Source organism: Phodopus roborovskii, unplaced genomic scaffold, assembly GCF_943737965.1.
Source record: "Phodopus roborovskii unplaced genomic scaffold, PHOROB, whole genome shotgun sequence".
Classification (NCBI taxonomy): domain Eukaryota; kingdom Metazoa; phylum Chordata; class Mammalia; order Rodentia; family Cricetidae; genus Phodopus; species Phodopus roborovskii.
The window spans coordinates 65,937,953-65,958,108 of NW_026126418.1; the positions used below are offsets into that span (position 1 = coordinate 65,937,953).

The 20,156-nt window shown below is 49.5% G+C and overlaps 1 protein-coding gene across 1 annotated transcript; it reads left to right on the forward strand.

Annotated features, from left to right (window-relative positions):
- Positions 1-8,859: 8,859 nt before the first annotated feature.
- LOC127221911 (60S ribosomal protein L28-like) lies at positions 8,860-9,361 on the forward strand. The gene is given in 2 exon segments (XM_051183859.1): positions 8,860-9,047; positions 9,049-9,361. Coding segments are annotated over 2 exon segments (501 nt in total).
- The last annotated feature ends 10,795 nt before the right edge of the window (positions 9,362-20,156 follow it).

Below are 20,156 nucleotides of genomic sequence, written 5' to 3' on the forward strand. Positions count from 1 at the left end.
CCATCCTGCCAATTATGGGTTTTCTATTGCATCTTTTGTCTCTTCCCTGGCCTTCCAGCCTCCTTTTCCTTCTCTACGTGATTAATGAATGGGCACAGAACCTTGTAGATAAGCTGCTGGCAGCGGGAGGCTCAGGCACACACCGGCTCTGTTGCAGGCTTTTGGCTCCACCGACAGGGCCAGGCAGCAGGTGTGCAACAAGTGTTATGACTTCAGCCAGTAGGTGTGCACTGAGTGTTATGTGACCATGGCCAGTGGTTTTACAGCAAGCTGTGTGTGACTCTGGCCAGCCGGTGTGCGATGAACAGTAAGTGGTCATGGTCAGATGGTGTACAATAAGTGATAGTGGCCAATGACAATACAGCTAGCTGTGTGTGACTGTGGCCACCTGGTATGCAGTGAATGGTATGTGATCATGGCCAGCCAGTGTACTGTGAGCATTGTATTTCCTTGGCTGGTGAGTGTACAGTGTAGTGTATGACAATGCATTGAGCAGTGAGACTGTGGCCAACAGTAGTGTTATGGAGTGGAGCACTGAGAACTGAGGATGGGTTCCTGTTATAGGTGCCATGCTGGGTTCTGGCCACTGGCCTCAGCTCAGGCACCTCCCTTGGGGACATCAGGGTGGGTGGTCACATGCTGCCTGCTGGTCTCTTCACCAGCTGCCTTGCCACCTACCTGAGCATGAGGACACTTGCCCCATACCTTGACACAGCAAGCAGACATGGGTAGAACAGAGACCAAAGAGGGTTTGGACTACAGATAGAGCTAGCCTTGGTAGAGGATCCGTATACACAGAGTCCAGGAGGGTGAAAGGTGACACTAGAGTGTAGCTCTCTGAAGGGATGGCAGTTCCAGAAATCACAGGGGGTGTTGTGTACCTCCAGGAGACTAATGACACTGCCCTTCCTTTCTCGAAACCTGCTGTGGCCCATGAGCTCTGTCCATCAGCTGTGTCCGTGATGACGGAGCACAGATTAGGCTCTGCTGAGATTCAGTGGCCATCAGACAGCTGTGCTGATAGTTCAGACCCAGAGGGCAGAGTCTGGCAAGAGGTGAGCCCAGCTCTGGGTGCCACAGACATACAGTAGAGCACAGCCATCCTCAGCCATGGTGCCTCGACAATCCCCACCCAAGCCCCCAGACACAAGGTTCCATGGTACCTACCGCACACCCTGACTAAACGACGGTAATGGAGTTGACTTTGGGAGGTGACTTGGCAGCAAGAGTCCTTACCTGGGTTTGCAAAGTCCTCAAAGTGTAGGTGGCTGAATCAGCTAGGAGCTTAATGGATAAAGTGGCATCCATTGTGCTGCCACCCAATGTCCCTGAGCCTCCCCCTCTATCCTCCCACAGGCCATCTCAGAGCCTCTCTTGCAGCTCTTAGAACCATGTTAGTATAAGCACGAAGGCAGCTGGGATACATCAGTAGTCTAAATGGTCCTAAGTCCCCAGGACCCCTCCTGAACATGTAGAGATTGTCACTGGGCCCTGCTGTAGATGTTCCCAGACTAGACGTGGCACTTGGCGAAGAGTCTGTGATTTGTCTGCTCTGAGCTTCAGTAAGTCTGTTTCCCTAGGTTGTAGCTTCCCCTCCCCCACCATGTGTTCCTGTGAAGCAGGGCCTGGGGTCAGGGGTCAGGTTCTGTCCAGAGGCCATCTGTCTTGCTGTCCCAGACTTGCCAGCAAGGCCTTCTGCCAGCAGGCCCAGGATGTCCTTATAGCAACAGCTGTGAACTTGGGCATGGCCTAGTCCCGGGTCTGGTGTGAGGAGGGGTTCAGGCACAGACCATCGGGGGTGTGGATAAAAGGCCCTCAAAGCAGGCCGAAGGAGACGTAGAAGGCCCCAAAAGCCAGCACTGTGTTCATCTGGCTTCTCAGTTCTGGAGGCTTTACATGGTGTCCCTACCCATGGGGTGCTTGCCGTAGCCACTCCCTGGAGCCTACCCTCTTGTGGCTTTGCAGAATGTCACAGAACTTGCTTATCTCATTCATTCAGATGAACGCCTCTCTGCATCCTGTTTTTTTTTATGTCATAAGAACAGGAAGCAGCAATTGTTTGCAATGTGCGTCAGCATGCCCCTGGCCCTGACTGTGTCTTGGTGGTGCCCGGCCTGGTAGAGGCCCACTCCTGCCCACATACATGACCCCCTCTGGCCTGAGACACTTAGGGTATCTAGGGTCTCTCCACTGTCACATGATTTCCCACAGTGTTACGTGGGAGACGGATCATTAGAGAGGTTACCCTGGGGACTTTTGTCATGCACTGGGTCACATCCTCCAGAAAGACGAGGCTATTAGTGCCACTGGGGTTCAATATTGGAAAGAACAGTACTCACCAGGTCCATAGGGAACCATGGGAAGGACAGTCTGAGAGATCATGACAGGGGAGGAGTGCTTTAGGCTGTACCAGAGAGTCTGGTGACAGAAGGCAGAAACTAAAGGATGCAATGGGCTTAGCTTTGATGTCAGGGCCACTGGGGAGTAATAGACACACCTTGTTCTGTCTTGTCTTCCTAGCAGTTTCCAAGGGCCCCTCGAGCAGATGTTGAGCTGCCATGGTTGGCAGGGCATGAAGGGGAGCTAGGGAGCTGGGTGTGGCCGCACACACCTTTTATTCCAGCACCTGGGAGGCAGAGGCAGATGGATTTCTGTGAGTTTGAGGCTAGCCTGGTCTACAGAGCTGGTTCCAGGACAACCAGGGCTACATAGAGAGACAGTCTCAAAAACCAGAAAACTAAGAAAAAAAGGAAGCTAAGTGAGACCCAGTGGCCAGAGGAGTGAGCAAGGCTCTGAGCAGGACAGAGCTACCGACACGGAAGTGGAAAGAACACCGAACAAAAACCACAGACATTGACTGTGTACCTGGATGGTCAGCTGCAGCTCCGCCCACTCACACCAGAAAGGCTGAACTCGATCTATTGAATGTTTTTTTAAATGACCCTTTTATTTATTTCTTTGTTTGCTCTTTATTTGAGATGAGTGTCACTTATAGCTCTGGCTGGCATAGAAACCACACTGACCTCAAACTTGTAAGAATCGACTTCTGCTTACCAAGTGCTGGGATTACAGGAGTCTGCTACCATTCCCTGCTCCTAGGAATTTTGTCATCGTTGTTTGTTTGTTTTGTGTGTTTTCCTGATTTATTTAATGTGTACGGCAGTTTTGCCGTGTGTGTGTGTGTGTGTGTGTGTGTGTGTGTGTGTGTGTGTGTGTGCATGTGCATGCACGCATGAGCGCATGCTTGCACTGCACAAGAAGACTAGAAGAGGAGGACATTGGCTCCCCGGGACTGAAGTTACAAATGTTTGTGAGCCACCAGGTCAGTGTGGGGGAACTGAACTCAGGTCTTCTGGAAGAGAAGCCAGTCTTCTTAACCACTAAGCCATCTCTCCAGCCCCTAGTTCCCAGTCTAAGATTGGTCACCTTCAACACTGCCTGTGTGCACTACAACTGTGGTACAAATAGACATGCTTCCTTCATGTTCTGGTCCACAGAACTGCTTCATCCTGTAGACTTGAGGCTGCTTTGAAAACTGCCTCAAGACCAGACATAGTGGTGCACACTTTTAATCCCTGCACCCAGCAGGCAGAGGCAGATGGATCTCTATAAGTTCAAGACCAGCCTGGGCTACATAGTCAAACCCAGTCTCAAAACAAAAAGAAAACTACCTGAATTCATGTATAGTGGCACTTGGTTATAAGTCCAGCACTGGAGAGGCTGAGCAAGAGGATCACCATAAACCCAGCAGTGGTGGCCCACGCTTTTAATCCCAGCACATGGGAGGCAGAGGCAGGCGAACCTCAGTGAGTTTGAGGCCAGCCTGGTCTACAGAGCAAGTCCAGGACAGCCAGAGCTACACAGAGTAACCCTGTCTCAAAAACAAAACAAAACAAACAAACAGAGAGGACCACGGTGAATCAAGACCAGAATAAAGCCTGGTACATAGTAAGACTCTGTGTATAAGGACTTTGGACTGTTAAAAGTGCTTGCTACTCTTCCAGGATACCTGTTTTTTATTCCCAGCACCCCCACACGGCTGTTCAAAAACCATCTGCGACCCTGGTTCCAGGGGATATGATGCTCTCTTCTGGTCTCTGCAGGCATCAGGTAATATAGACACATAATGCAGGTAAATTATCTCCCCTACACACACACACACACAATTTTAATTAAATTTAAAACAAATAAATTAAAAATAAATAACAGACAAGCGAAAAAATCCTACCTGATTTATTAAGTACAGAACATAAAAATAAAATGAACTAACCCAACTCAGTGGATGACCATGGTTATATGCCCACAGAATATGTTCCACTCACCCTACCAGTTCCCATCCCAGGGGCCACTGCCCACCCAGCAGCCCAGATTCCTTTACATACTGTCCATAGCTAACCTGGATCATCTGTGTGGTGAACATGCCCATAGGGCTGGGAATGTCCTTCCTGGCCTGTGTGGATGGCCCCACAGGTGCTGTGGATAGGGGGTCTGTACCATTATGAGCCCTCATTGATCACCACATATGCTAAGTCCTTGGCTTTGGATGGTTGTGCTGTTTGGCAGTGACACCCCTGTACTTCCAGTCCTTGGAACCATCAGTCTTCCCAAAAACATTGGGCACTTGGTCCCCTATTGAGGGAAGCCCCATTCTTGCCCACTACCTTATCCTTTTTGATTTGTAGGAAATCTCTAGGTGGAATTTTCCCTTCCCAGGAGTTGCTTCCAAATGTTCACATAGTGGCTTATATTAATTGTAAATGTTTGGGCAACAGCTCAGGCTTATTACTAACTAGCTCCTACATTTTAATTTAATGTGTGTTCCTTATTTCTGCTCTGCCAAATGGCAATAAATTCAGTAGCATGGTCCATTCATCTTGCTTCCCTGCATCTCCTTTCGACTCTCTGACTCCACCCTTCTTTCTCCCTGTATCCCTAGTATGATCACCCCACCTATACTTTTTGCCTGGCTATTGGCCAAATCAGCTTTCATTATCCAATGAGAGTAATACATATTCATAGTGTACAAAAGATTTGCTCCACAGCAGAAATATTTATGTTGCTGAGGTCCTCCAGATATTTCCACTGATGTCTGTGTAGGCTGTGAGGCAGGGTGCAAATTTCAGTGAGGATGCAGTTCCCAGTCTGTAGTGACACCCCAGTGGCATATCGAAGTCCTATGTGTGGGCAGCCTTGGCTGGAATGGCCATTCTGTTTCACCATCTGTCTTCCTGCTACTTCCCTCGCTGTGGCTCTGCCGTGAGTGGGGCCTCAGCAACACAGCCCCCTTGCAAGTCTGTGCCTTTTTATCTGTGCCCAGAATCAGAGTGTAAGACACGTGTCACAAAGTAAAGAACACACACATGTTCACGTGCATACGTGAGTGCACACACTTGCACACATTCAAATGCAGATATGTAGACTAGGTATATGTATTGCTGTTTCCATGGATAAGGTATGTAATCTATTAGTTTCAAAATTAGGAATTTTGTAGGTAGTATGGTGTGGCCTTTATTCTGCCTTTGAATTTTTTTAATTTTTAAATACTTATTTATTCATTTGTACGTGCATGTATGTGGGCATATTTGCCCTAGCACACATGTAGAGGCCAGAGGACAGCGTGTGGGAGTCAGTTCTCTCCTATTTTGTGGGTCCTAGGACCAAACTCAGGTTGTCTGGCCTGGTGGCAAGTACATTTACCTGCCATTAAGATTTTTAATGTTTTATGGCTTTGTACATACACTTCTTACATTAGATTTACCACCAAGGAATCTGATGTTTTTGTGCCATTAAGTGACTTTTTTTCTTTTTTCTTTTCTTTTTTTAAGACTATTTCTTACTTATAGGTAGTAATTGGGTTTTTTCTTTCTTTCTTTCTTTCTTTTTTTTTGTTCTGTTTTTTGATTTTTTAGCTTATGTGTATTGATGTTTTGCCTGCATGTATGTCTGTGTGAGGGTGCCAGATCCTTTGAAACTGGAGTTACAAACAGTTGTGAGCTGCCATGCTGGGAATTGAACTCGGGACCTCTGGAAGAGCAGGCACTGCTCTTAACTACTGAGCCATCTCTCCAGCCCTGTAGTAAGTGGTTTTTAGTGTTGGCTTTGTGTAAGACATCTGTGTAAACTTACCTATTCTAACTTAACCTTAAATTCTTCATGGCTTTGCACATAAAATTAATCTGTTGTCAGTAACTAATGATATCTTTTATTTTTAGTTTTCTGTTGTTTTTTTTTTTTCAAGTTTGATAGTTTTTGCTTTTTCCTCATGCTACTTAGACTGCTTAGGGCCTTAATATCACCCAATGGGGCACATTAACATTGAATCCTATGTTTGTGGGATAATTTTTATACTCTATTACCCAGTTTAGGCCAGTCCCTTGTTCTGGCTTGAAGTTATTTCCTAAACCATTTGTTTGTTTGTTTTGTTTTTCAAGACAGGATTTCTCTGTGTAACAGCCCTAGCTGTCCTGAAAGTCACTTTGTAGACCAAGCTGGCCTTGAACTCACCTCAATCCCCTGCCTCTGCCTCCATAGGGTGGGGATTAAAGGTGTGTGCCACCACTGCCCAGCCTGCAGAAATGAAGTAGATTTTTAAAAATCTATTACATTTTATTTATTTAGTTGTGGTATGTGTCTCTGTGTGTGTGTGTGTGTGTGTGTGTGTGAGAGAGAGAGAGAGAGAGAGAGAGAGAGAGAGAGAGACAGAGAGAGACAGAGAGAGAGAGAGAAAGGGAGGGGGAGGGGGGAGAGAGAGGACAACTTTTAGGAGTTGGTTCTCTTCTATCACCGCTTGGGTTTCAGAGACTGACTTTAAAGTCTCAGGTGCCTTTACCATCTTGCCTGCACCAGATGTAGATTTTATGAATCGTTTTTCTATAACTGAGGAAAGCCCCATAGTTTTTCTCCTTTACTGCATTTGTGGGCTAAAGTCACTGAGGACTTTGCATCACTAAATTGGCCTGGCTTTCTGGCACAAATCCCATGCATTGTATCATTACTGGTGCCTGCATGATGTTTAGAAGGGTAGAGAGTAGAGGGAAGGAGGAAGTGCCTGGAGGGTGGGCCTGCCCAGAAGCAAGTCAAAGCTCAGTGGCCTGTGAGGGGCTAAGTCAGTGTGGAAGATCTATCCCTGCTGGATAGGCAGTCATGAGTCCTGGGAACATAATCTGGCCTGAACGACAGGGCAGATCACATGCCTGTATATGTGGAGAACTGCTCTGTAGTCAATTGTCCAAGTGCTTGAAGCACTTAGCTCATTGTAGTTGGCACAGAACTCCTACTCATGTTTTATGCCACGTAACTTGTCTTGTAGCATGCTGCCTACTGTCCGGAGCATCGATATGTGCTAGTGGACTCTTCAGTGACCACAAGTCGGTGATGGATCAACTGAAAGTAGCCAGTAAAGAAGCAAGAGCAGCAGAATTGCCTGTCAGGAAGCAGGACAGATGCCAGCCAGCTGAGACAGGCCCTGTGATGCACAGATGCTTCTCACAGTAGGTGGAGCGTTGGGGCTTACAAGGTGTGGAGCACTGGGCACACAAAGCTGAAGTGAACATGGAGTGACCCGTCCTTGGATGGGTACAGAGCCTTAAGGAGGGAACTTGGAGCACCCTAGGAGTGCAGCCTTACTCAGCCTGCTGCAGATGGGTTCCAATAAAAGATGGATGGAAAGTTGAACTTTGGAGAGTTCCTAGGAGACATTGCCATATACGGAAAGAAGAGACAGCAGAGGACAGAGAACCCTGTGGCTTTTCTTCCTGAGATGCAGGGCACTGGGGTGAGGGTGGTGTGTTCTGAATGATGATGGGAGTGAGTGGAGGATTGGTTTGGGGTTATGGTCAGGGTCGTTGGTAGGGTAGGGCCAGTGTTAGGATATTCTGATGGAAGTCAAGAGGAAAAGGAATGAGAGTTTGGGGGAAAGCTGGGCAAATGCAATGAAACTTGGAAACACAGAGTTTGGTTAAGTGTGTTGTGCTCCTCAGGATTGGGGACAGCACTAGAAACTGGAGTTCACAGTGGTTGAGATCACGAGCCCCACTATAAGATTCCTGGTGTGGTGTCATGACCTAAGAACATCCAAGCCTTGCATGTTAGCTGCTGGCATCAGTAAGGGTCTTAGTTTTAACAGGTCCCTAGGGATGTCTGAAGCCACTCAACCTCAGGGCCCAGGGCCTTGCAGCATCATATGAAAGAATATTTAGATCACAGAAAGCTGGCCAGCTGTTCAACTGCATTGCGGGGAGGTGTCCGGGACCAGTGCTGTCCCTGCTGAACAGCAGGCATGGAGTGGGGAGAGCTTTGAGGGTGGGTGGCTCCTAGCAAGGAGAGCAAGAGTAGTTGGTTGGGCAAGGTCACAGAGCCAGGGTCCTAAGGGACTTTTAACATTGCACTAAGATGATCATGACAAGGACAGAAGTTGAGCTGTTCCAGAATGTAGAGGCCAGGCTCTAGCGTGTGAGGTCCAGGCTGGCACGGGCATGCTGGCCGCTCCTGAAGAATGAAGTGGCCAGGAAGGTCTGGAGGCAGGACTTAGGGAGAGGGCTACTGCCGTTTTCAGGGATTGAGGGGGGTAGGTAGCCTAAGGCCAGAACAGATAAGGCATATCACTTTAGGTTTATCCAAAGCATGGTTAGTTTAGTGTAAGAAACTAAGAACTGAAACTGCTAGAAGATTCGGGATGTCATCATGAGCAAGGACTTTTTGCAGAGGACTCCAGCTACCTGGGAAATAATAGCAAGAATTGACAAATAGGATTGCATGAGATTAAAAAGTTTCCTCACAGCAAAGGAACAGCAAAGGAGCCAATAAGAAGAGTAAAGTCTCTTTCTGCCACCAGCTGCAATAGGGAGAAGAGTGGCCGCCATGTCCACACTTCTGCAATGGGTGGTCCTTCAGAAAGGCTCCAGCTTCCTGATCAAGACCAATAAGCAGACATACAGCGCTGGGCCCACTCATCTGAAGGCCCACAACTCCTGCTATAATGGGCTGCTTCACCAGAAGACTGTGGGAGTGGAGCCCGCGCCCGAGGACAAAGGGGTCATGGTGGTCATGAGGTCAGTGAAAACCAGCCACTTTTTACATGAGGCCCACCATCAACAAAAATGCACAGGCCACCCTCAGCAGCATCAAGCATATGATCAGCAAGAACAAGTACCACCCTGATCGGTGCATGGTGGTCATGTGCACAGCCAGTGACATCCTGCCAAACCGGAAGAATGTAGTCGTGAAGAGGAAACAGACTCGCCCAACCAAGAACGCCAGAGCCCCACACCCTGGAAGCAATAAAGAATTCACTGACTTTGTCAACCACCCCTACCAAAAAAAAAGGAGAGGAGGAGGAAGAGGAGGAATGCGGCTAGAGTGATACCTCAGCAGTTAACAAAGTATACAGCTCTTGCTGAAGACCAAGGTTCAGTTCCCAGCACCGACGTCAAGTGGCCCTCCTTTAACTCTAGATCCAAAGGATTGAATGTCCCTTTCTAGTCTCCACGGTGTTGTTCTTTTGCTACGCAGCTAATGCCTAAGAAACACAAACACGAGACTCAGGGCCCACGTGGAGTTTATTGAGAGAAGGGAGAGAAAGGGTGTAGCTGGTGGCCAATCGAAGGCAGGAGAGGGGGGGCAGAGAGAGAGCAAGAGGGGGCAAGAGGGAGCAAGAGAGAGACCAGAGAGAGACCAGAGAGAGAGGCGTGCTTGGCGCGCAGGGTCAGCTGGCTGCTAGTTCCTAACACACAGGTCCTACACACATACTCAAACCACAGACACACACATACATACATATACATGACTAAAATTAAAAGTTAAAATAAGAGTAAAGAATGACAGAAAAGTAATCTTTGGCAACTAAACACTTTATGGAGGAAGAAATGGGGGAAAAAAGCCAATCCAATATGCGATGAGATTGATTGAACATAGTTCTCAAAACAAGAGCTAAAAATGGATAATAGATGCATCGAAGAATGTTCAACATTCTTAGTCATCAGAATAATATAAATCAGAACTGTATGGAGATCCCACCTCACCCCAGCCTGAATGGCTATCACCAATAAAATGAAGAGTAACAAATACCAGCTAGGATGCAGGGAGAAAGAAACCATTATACACTGTTTATACAAATGCTAACTGGGGGCTGAAGAGATGGCTCAAGTGGTTAAGAGCACTGCCTGCCCTTCCAAAGGACCAGCGTTCAATTACCAGCACCCATATGACAGTTCACAACTGCCTGGAATTCCAGCCTCAGGGCATCTGACACCATCACACGGACATACGTGCAGGCAAAACACCAAAGTATATTAAATAAATAAATCTTTAAAAAAAAATGAAAGAAACGTTAACTAAATGCCACTATAGAAATTAATTTAGAGTTTTGACACAAGAGAGCAATTAAATGAGACAGAGGGGCTTTTTGGTTTGTTTGTTTTTTGGTTTGGTTTGGTGCTTGGTTTTTCGAGGCAGAGTTTCTCTGTGTAGCCTTGGCTGTCCTGAAACTAGCTCTGTAAACCAGACTGGCCTCCAACTCAGAGATCTGCTTGCCTCTACCTCCCAAGCACTGGGATTAAAGGCATGCACCATGACTACCCAGTTTTTCTCTAGTAATTTTAGGCATTGTTCTTAGTCTGCATCCTGCTGTCCCATATTCTCTGAACACTATTTAGTGGCTCACTTCTTATGTTTCCTAATTGACATTTTCCCCTGGTGGCACAGGCCAGGGTGTCCTGGTGGGTGGTTAAAGAGCTTTTGTGCTTTGCTTCTACAAGTAATTGGCACTAGAGACTGTTCGGCTGGATCCTCCAGCTCACTCATGCTTGATCAGGAAAGCCCCATCTCTCTCTCTCTCTCTCTCTCTCTCTCTCTCTCTCTCTCTCTCTCTCTCTCTCTCTCTCTCTCTCTCCCATCCTCTCAGAAAATCTCCAGCAAAGAAAAGGTGCCAAATAGTCCAGCTCTGAATTTTTGACGGCTACAGAAGCCCCTCCCCTGAAGTTGCCAGCAGCCCAAGCATTCAGTTTTGACCATACTTGGGCACAAATCCAGCTTGTAGAGGACATGCCATCACCCCCTCGCCTACAGGGTATATAAGCTCCCTGCTTTAAGTTCAACCTCATGATTTCTCTGACCCCATCTCTGGGGATGGAGGACTGGCCCGGGAGTTGCTTTGCTCAAATATATGTGTTCTTATGCTTTTTCATTTTGGCTTGATGTGGCTTACTTTGTCAGTGAAGATACCTATTATTGTGTTACAGAAAACCTATTAAAGATGACTTACAAGACACCATGTACAAATGGTATTCCAAGTCCCATGATGGAATTACTGTGGTTTCCTTTAATTCCTGAAGTACAAGCAGACAGATAAGCTTCCCTTCTGCCCTGCTGGGCATCCTTTAGAGGAGTTCATTGCTATGTACTACGCTTGAGAGTCAGCCCCTCCAGATAGCCTTGGAGTCTCTTCCACTTTTACATTAACTTGTCAGACTTTCTTTCCTGGTACTCAGCAGTCATTGCTAGGTGTTGATGCTGGAACATTGTTAGGTGTTCCCTGAAGTCTGTTCTGTTGTCAAGATTGCAGTGATTTTAAAGTTATATTATGGTGTTCTTGGAGTGTCCTCTGAAAGCACTGTCCCCACATTGGGCACTGAGACTGCCTTCCCCGAAATACTGAGGGTGTGGCTTCTGTGCTGAGGACAGCCTACCTAACATGGGTGGAGCAGGTCTTCTTATCCCTGAGCAGCCAGGTCTGTTGTGTACAAATGAGGCTTTGCTTAGGGAAGGTGTTTGGTGGAGGTAGATGACATCAGAAATCCAGATGAAGAAATGCATTCCCAGGCAAGAGTTCCAGGCTGTGCCAAGTCCTAAGAAGCAACTAATGATCATAAATGTGAGAGACGCAATGAGTGACCTTAGAGATTGGGAATCCAGGCAGTGGTATGAGGCCCAGGTACATTCAAGATATCTCTTTGATATTCACCGCCACCCGGGAACCCTGACCTGCAACCAGTGGCTCAGGGGCAAGTTGTAGCCTAGGCTTGGCTGCCAATGGGGCCCTGGGGAAGTCACCAGGTGCCTCATCAGACCAGAGTAAGGAGACATCTGAGTAGAGAGGAGGTATGTCCCCTCTACAGTAGTCTCTGGAATCATGCTAAGCTGTTTCTGTCCCAGTACTAGAATGCTCTTCCTCCATCTGTTCTACTCTTTTGTGTCCTGAGTGACTTACCTGTAGTGAGATAGTTCTGTGGCACTGACCACGCCCATTGGGGTGGAGCCATGGGCGGAGTGACCTGTGGAAGGAGTCGGAGGGGGCCAGGAAAGGCGCTCTCTTTCTGGTGTGACTAAAGGCGCTCTCTTTCTGGTGTGACTCGGACAGGAGAGGATCGGGTTGAATTTCCTGGTGTTCATCTGTCTAGGTTGTAAGTTATTTCTCCCTGAATAAACATCTATTCGGCCTATTTGTTTATCCTGATCCTTATTTAACTGCATTACTTACCCATGGGTAAGTAGTAGGGAAATGGCTTGGCTTGTGATAGGGATATGGAGACCCCTTGCTCTCTGCAGCCCAGGATCCTGAGTGGTACTGGATGCTTGTGCTGTTCTACCATCCTCTGGGAGGTTTGGATCCTTCTTTAATGTGTAGCATAAAAGCCTAATGTACAACTGAAGAAACAGTTTATGTCTACATTCGATAAGATCACAAAACATGGGTCTCCTGGGAATCATCTCCTAGGTGTAACCAGGGCATGAGAAGAATTTGACCAGAGGCATTCCTGGTGCCTAGGCGTGGACTTTGTTCTTTGGACATTCAACATCAATTTATTGGGGTGTAGAGAAGATTAAACATGTATAGCTGCAATCTAACAGGCCAGCCTAGAACAAAATCTTCTTAGGCTCTTCCTTCTCGGGAGCAAAATGGTGACCGTTGTTGCTCACCTGTGGCTTCGTTCCTACCTTCCTGGAAAGTGGAGTCACACTTACTTTGGCAGTGCTGGGCTACAACATGCAGGTCCCTGCTGCCAGTCTCAGAGCTCTCAGAGGAACAAGTGGCTGCTGCTCCTATCTTGGAAGCATAGACACCTTCCCTGGGTCTGACCAGCAAGTTCCCATGCACTCTGGGAACTCCCCCTCTTGCACCCTGTGGAGTTGCCGTGAGCTTCTGGTGGGGTGTAGAGAAGTGCTGTGTCTGTGAATATTCACCTATCTTGCAGTTCTGAGGAATGATCCACCAGAAGCTGTCATGGCTCAGAATAATCTTGGCAGTGGGTGCCCACAGTGACAAGGTACAGCCAAGATGTCTGTACAGTGCCAGCTGACTGCACAGACCCTATTGCACAGGAGCACACCGGCAGCTGCTTTAAGCCCTTGTCAGTTCTTACATGGGAAGCCACCTTTGTTTAAGCTCTTGAGTCTGTCCCTAAAGGGGGTTGGGTCAATGACAGAGAGTATCAGCTCAGGTTCTAGTTCTTTCTTTTCACCCTTCTGATTCAGGTATGGCTGGAACATCGTGATTTATGAGTCTGTGACCATCGCTGCCCCTCAGACAAGTGCAGCACTTTGTCTGGCCTAGAACAAGCTCCTGTCTTTATGGGATAATTAGTGTGGACAATGACCAGGGCCCAGGGCCTTGAGGCTCAGCGGAGCAGAATGGAATCTCAGTGGCATGAAAAGTCATGGGGAGGCATGGATGGTGGCTGAATAGCGACAGTTACCTTCTGAATAGATTAATTTTTAAAACCTCTGTGCAAGTGGGGAAGGCTGCAAGGGGCCTCTGACAATGAGGTTTTGTGACTCTGCAGCTCCATGAGGATGCCTAGCAGGGGTTAGCTGCACTGGGTGACCCTCTGGCCAGACCACTGGATGTGCTCTCTCTGCAGGCTTGCGTGGCCCATGAATTGCAGTGCTGGCTGCAGACAGAGCCACACCCACAGTCAGCACAGGTAAGAAAGTGAGCCATTGTCCCCTGACACTCCCCCAGTGTTCTGAGATCCTTGTGCAGGCCAACCAGACCTCTGCAGTGTAGTCCACTGCAATTGCTCAAGGTGGATGTGCCTGAGACCACCTAGCCAAGGCCCTGCCTGCGAGCTTGACTCTCAGCCTCCTGTGAGCTGTATAGACTGGACTCGGTCCACTCACCTTCCCACCACCTTCTACCTCCAGATCCAGGCCAGAGGTTCTGAACTCTCAGCCCAGATCTGTCCCAAGCTCCAAGCCTTTCTGCAAGCTAAGTACCACACCCTGCTGACTTCTGGACAGTGCTTTGTTCTCTGAAGGCTGGGTTTTGGGCATTCCTGCACAGCTGAGGACTCTCTTTTATGTCTTGGGCATGTATTCAGAAGCCAGATAGAGGCTATTTGTAGCCCCACTATAGGAGGCTATGGGCCTCCAAGGATGGAGGTCTCAGGGACTGGACCCCAGGAGCCTCTCATACTACTTCATCTAAGAAACAGTATCAAGGTGTACATCCCCTCGTCCATGTTGCTACCCAGACCCCTGTACATTGCTAGCCCAGAGGAGCCCTCCTGAGGATGCCTATTAGTCTCCCATGCTCTAATGGCCCAGTCTTGCCAATGAGTTCCAGCATGAGCCTATGTGACATGTGGCAAACCCACCCACCTGAACTGGCAGACCAGTCTCCTCTCCTTTGACTTCTTGTCATTTATTAATCCATCTGCTTGTGTGTACTGGGCTTAGCCTCAGCCTGAGCATGGTAGCAGACAGCCCAGACAGAAATGCTTCAAGGGCCAAGACTACCCAGTGTGTTCTGCCCTGTCGTCCCTAGGGCAGAAATCTCTAGGTGAAAACTTGTGGGTCTTTGGCACCTGGGTCACCTTTGTTAGCACTGCTGCTCTGGCGAGAGCCCAGGTGGTTACAAGAGGGACACCCAGTGTTAACGTTCCATATTCAGAGGCCCAGGAGGTCCAGGCCATGCCCAGGTATGTTTGAGGCACATGGAGATGGAGAAATGCTTCTGGGCACTGCTACAGCTATGGCAGCATCGTTCAGCCCAAGACATATAGTTCCCATCTTATGGCTAACTAGAGGAGCCTCAAGTGGGGTGTGGCCCAGGTGTGCCTGCCGTACCCAGGGAGGCCATCCTTGCAAGCATCATCACTCCCACCCTGTTCCTGCTGAGAATCAAAGATGCGCACACTTAAGGGAGGGTGCTCTGGGGGTCGCCACTCTTACCGCTGTGATTTAGGTGTTAAGCACCAGGAGTCACCTTGCTTGGCTCTGGGAGGTGACCCATGTGTCAGCAGCACCATGACCCACACTAGCTTCATTTCCTGTCACACCTGCCTCTCAAAAGTAGCGAAGGGCACTGAGGAACCAAGATGGCCACACACCCAGGAACAATGTGGGGTTGGGGGCCCCCTGAGGCCATTCTTGAGGCTGAATGGCTGCTGTGCCTGGAGAGAGTGCAGGGAGGCAGAAGGCAAGCTAGTGTTTCGGGTGTCTTCTGTTACACTCAAGCTTTTCAAAGAGTGTCTGGGGCTGCTGAATGTGCCTCTCTTGCTCTCCAAGGCAGGCATCCCACACAAAGGGGGCTCTTGTCCCGCACAGGCCCCTTCTGGGAAGAAAAGCCATTGTCCAGGGGCAGGGCCGCCCAGCGGGCGGTGCATGCTCCACTGCCCACCCCATTCAGGCCTGTCTGCCCGGATTAGCAGGGACTCACGACTCAATGTGCTGCGATATTTCATGTCGAGGGCAGCGGCTGGCTCTGGGCAGAATCAATGCCTGCTTTTGTCTGCTGAGTTATTTTATTTACATTTTTAAAACAGCTTATCAAGGTAAAAAGATAGCTTTGCAAAAAAAAAAAAAAAAAAAAAAAAAAAGCGTTTGGCTTCGGGCCGGCACAGAGGTGGGAGGCTGGGCTGGCACTGGGGTCCTAGGCCACGCAGTCTGGGCCTCGGCCAGCCTGGGCACCTGCCCAGCCCTCCTGCTGTTGGTTATGGGGGGTGGGGGTGGAGCAGAGAAGACTTCCAGAAGCTACCATCCTGTCCCCTCTGGATTTTCTTGACTGTTTTCCAGAAAGCCACTAGGTCTGAGATTCCTGCAAGGCTGCTCTGACCCAGCTGACTGTACAGCTCTGAATGTCTGTCCTGGGCAACAGAGGTCAGGAAAAGGTCCTATTACCTCCATCTGTCCCCAGCTTAGTCCTGATCTCTTCCTCCTGTGAACCAGCATCAAGCACCAGTTTCCACCACGCCTTTTCACTGGACAGGAGGCAATCTTCTTGCACACCTGGGCCTGGGCCTTCACAGTCACCCACGTGACCAAGCACCATTTGTTCCATCATGACCTGAGAGAAGATTCGATACAAAAGGCCAGAGATCCATCCTAGGGTCTGGCCACCACAATGAACCCTGAATATCAAGCTACACCAAAGACAGGGGACTTCCTGGAGGAGGTGGTTCTGGGTTCTGCTACAAGGGTACCTGGCAGTAGCTGGATAGGACTGGAAAGCTCCTCCCTCATCTTAGCCCCTGCCCAGGTAGGGTATAAACACACACACACACACACACACACACACACACACACACACACACACACACACACACTCCAAAACAAAAAACAAAAAAACAAAACTCCCACTACCGCCACAGATATATACTATGTATGAACTAAAAGGCTTAAAACCTAGGAATGGGGTTGGAGAGATGGCTCAGTGGTTAAGGGCACTGGCTGCTCTTCCAGAGGACCCAGGTTCAATTCCCAGCACCCACATGGCAGCTCACAACTGTCTATAACTCCTGTCCCAGGGGATCCGATACCCTCACACAGACATACATTTAGGCAAAACACCAATTTACATAAAATACAGATAAATGATTAAAAAACAAAACTAGGAATGCTGGCCACACACCAGAGCCACCTGGCCGCCAGAGGGCAGCCTAGGTGCGTGGAGAGACCCCACCAGGCACACATAAAACTGTAGCCTGACTGTACTCCACTCTAAGTGAACTCATAAAGAATAAAGAGGTACTTCAAAGTCCCTGGGTGATGCTGGCCAGCCATGCCCAGTCCACCTGACAGATGAGGCTTGAGCCTACACACCTAAGAAGCATAGTCCACCTTGGGACCAGCCTCCCAGTCAGGGGTTTTGGGTCCCATTAAAGGCCAGGCTTGGGAAGGACAGATCATCCTGAACATTGCTAAGGCACTAACTGCACAGTTGACATTGTGGGCAGCCCCAGACCCTTCACCCACTGCCTGCCCCTCACATTCCTGCCCAGCCCTCCCCCCAGAGCCCAAACCCACAAGCAGAAGAGACTAACCTAGTCCTTGGGTTCCCCCGTCCCTGATGGAGCTAGGTCAGACCCAGGGAACGGGTCTTAGGGGACTCTGAGTGCATGGTGGAAACATGATGTGTATATGGGATGCTGGGCATCTCCGATTTCCTTGAGATCCTAGTTTCTGGAGGATCTGTGGTCCAGAAGATACCAAGACCCTTGTGTGGAGCTGTAGGTGTCACCTGGTGACCCCTTCATGCCTCCCCTAGCCTCTCCAGGTCCTAAAGACCATCCTCATGTCCTGAACTTCTCCTCAAACCATGCATACCTTCCCCCTGCCTTGAGACCATCCCACGCCCTGTACCCCCTGGGGCCTGGTGAGGCCAAGCCCCCTGGACAAGAGCCAGTTGTGAAGGCACTGGGTCAGAGCACAGGGAAAGCCCAGCCCGAACCCCTTGGGCTACATACCGCTAAGCCTTTCCCAGGCCGCTATTTTGGGCTCTCTGAGCCTTGGGGGTGGGGTGCCAGATAGCTTTGCGGCTGCTCTTGCTGGTTATTTTTGCTCATAATGGGAGCACGATATATGGAAATTATTAATAGCATCCCAGGCTACGGTACGTGCTGGTACTCAGGGCCAGCGTGTGCTCTGTCCAGTGGTGGGGAGGTCTCGGCAGTACAACAGGTTAGGGGGAATTGCCTCTCAGCTACACCCACTATGCATCAAAGACTTCACAGGCTGTGAACAACCATTACCTCCAAAAGAGTTGGTTTGGTTTTCTCAGGTATCCATAACAGCCTGGGTGGGGGGCAGATCTGACCTTTACATTTTATCTCCCTTTCCACTCCCCAACAGGGACTTGGAGTGTGGGGGTGGGTGCTGAGTCTCTTTAGATAAAGCTCAGAGAGACTATGGCCCCAGGAAGGTGATGTGCACCTGCATCCCAAATCTCCAAGGCATGTGGGGGCCCCTCTGCTGCATGTACCCAGAACCGCCTATACTGCTCTTCTGGACCTGTGGGTGCTCCTGGGAGAGGTGGCACAGCTGCATATAGGTCGTTGAGGGTCTCTTGACTTAACTGCCTGGCCCTTGCAAGCCCAGGGGAATCCCTGGGGAATCGGGTAGATGGGTGAGTTCTCCCTGCTGTCTGCCCCACCTGCCCCCCCCCCCACCCAGGGACCGGGCTGGTGTAGTGAGCTTCCTGCTATGAAACATGGTTCCTAGTGCCTCAGTCCAGCAGAAATTGCTGGACATAAAAAGGCCCTTGACTAAGTCTGTGGTGACCAGTGTCAGTACATAGGATAGGACCCCCACTGTGGCACTGTGCCCCTCCCAGACACGTGCAATCGCTCTCTCTGTGTTGCCAGGCAATTGTGCTGGGCAAGAAGTTGAAGCTGCAGCCTGAGCTGGATATTGAAAAGGTAAATGTCTTTCTCATGCAAATCATTTAGGCTCAAACTTGGATAAATCCCAGGTCTCCAGAAATAGGGCTTGGTGGGGGTTGGGGAGAGTCTCTCATCACCAAGCTCCAGGCTTCCTCAAAGACCCAGCACTAGGAGGGCAGGGCCTAAGAGGAGGCCATGGAGTATTAGCTAATGCAGTGACCAGGGAGCTTCCACATAACGTACAGAAAGCCCCAGCCAGGCACAGCAGTGCTGGTGCTTTGTTCCATGTCACGGAGAGCCTGAAATTTAGCTGGGCATGGTGGCACACACCTTTAATCCCATCAGTGGAGGCAGAAGCAGGTAGATCTCTGAGATCAAGGCCAGCCTGGTCTACAGACCCAGCTTCAGGACAGCCAGAGGTAGAGACAAACCCTGTGGAGAAGGGGGTGCTGCGGCTGAAGCTTTAAGGCGGACTGCGCTGAGGGCTGCTCAGTTCAGAGCTGCAGCCACTCCTGCCATTGGGACAAATGATCTAATCTTGAAAGCCATTGTGCCCACCATTACGAATCCACAGTAGCTCTGAGGACAGGGCAGGGCTATGGGAGAGTCCAGCACATCCAGCAGGGAGCACCCAGTATGTGGGCTCTAGGGCCAGGCTGGGGCTCAGTGTGAGCTGTGAGCTCCGGTCCTCTGCTCTGTCCCATCTGAACTGAGTGGCCTGGCAAATATGTCTGCGGGCTAGAGGAAGAATTCAGGACTCTTGTGCGGAGTCCATGGAGGGGCTCTGTTGAGGTCTTGTGCTTGGGAAGTAGCTGGTGTGTCCCAGAGCTATACCTAAGACTCCTTTGGGGCTTCTCCAGCAACCTCTGGATTCTCTTCATGCTCTACATACCTCAAGGAGATGTCTCTTCGCTTCCAGAACACAGAACAACAGCTGTCATGTTCCTGCATCTGCCCAGCTTGCTGAGCACAGCTGGTGGCACCTGAAGTCTTAAAAGCTCTAATATTGGTTATGGAATGGTGACCACTAGGGGACAAGGCTTTGGAAGCATTAGCCTGGGGACAAGACCCTCATATGCAGATGTGCACATGGCAGGGTCCCAGATACTGAGTATGGGCTGGGAAGAGTGTACTACCCACCTCTGTACTTTGCCCAAGGGGCCCAGATACTGCTTGCTTCTGCTCAGAAGCTGCTGCTGAGGGCCATAGTCTGGCTCTTTCGATTTTCGTGCTCTGGGTGGGAGGTAGGGTATGATACCGGCTGTGGTCTTGCATTTGTGCTTCCTTGCAGATGAGCAGTCCCACCACTGTTCCAGGGCAAATTGATTTTAAGCACTATGTGGCTGTCTTCCCAGAGCTCCAGAGGAAGCTGCTTGCCCTCATGGATAGATGGTACCAGCCCGGCTTTGACATCATGGATATTGCCAAGTAAATCCTATAAAGTCCTAGTAGCAGGAGCTGAGTAGCCTCTTAGGAGCTCAAGATGAGGGCAACAGACATCTGGAAGATCCCATCTTGAATTCCTCACTCCGTCAGGGTCACTGCAGAAAGTATAGACTG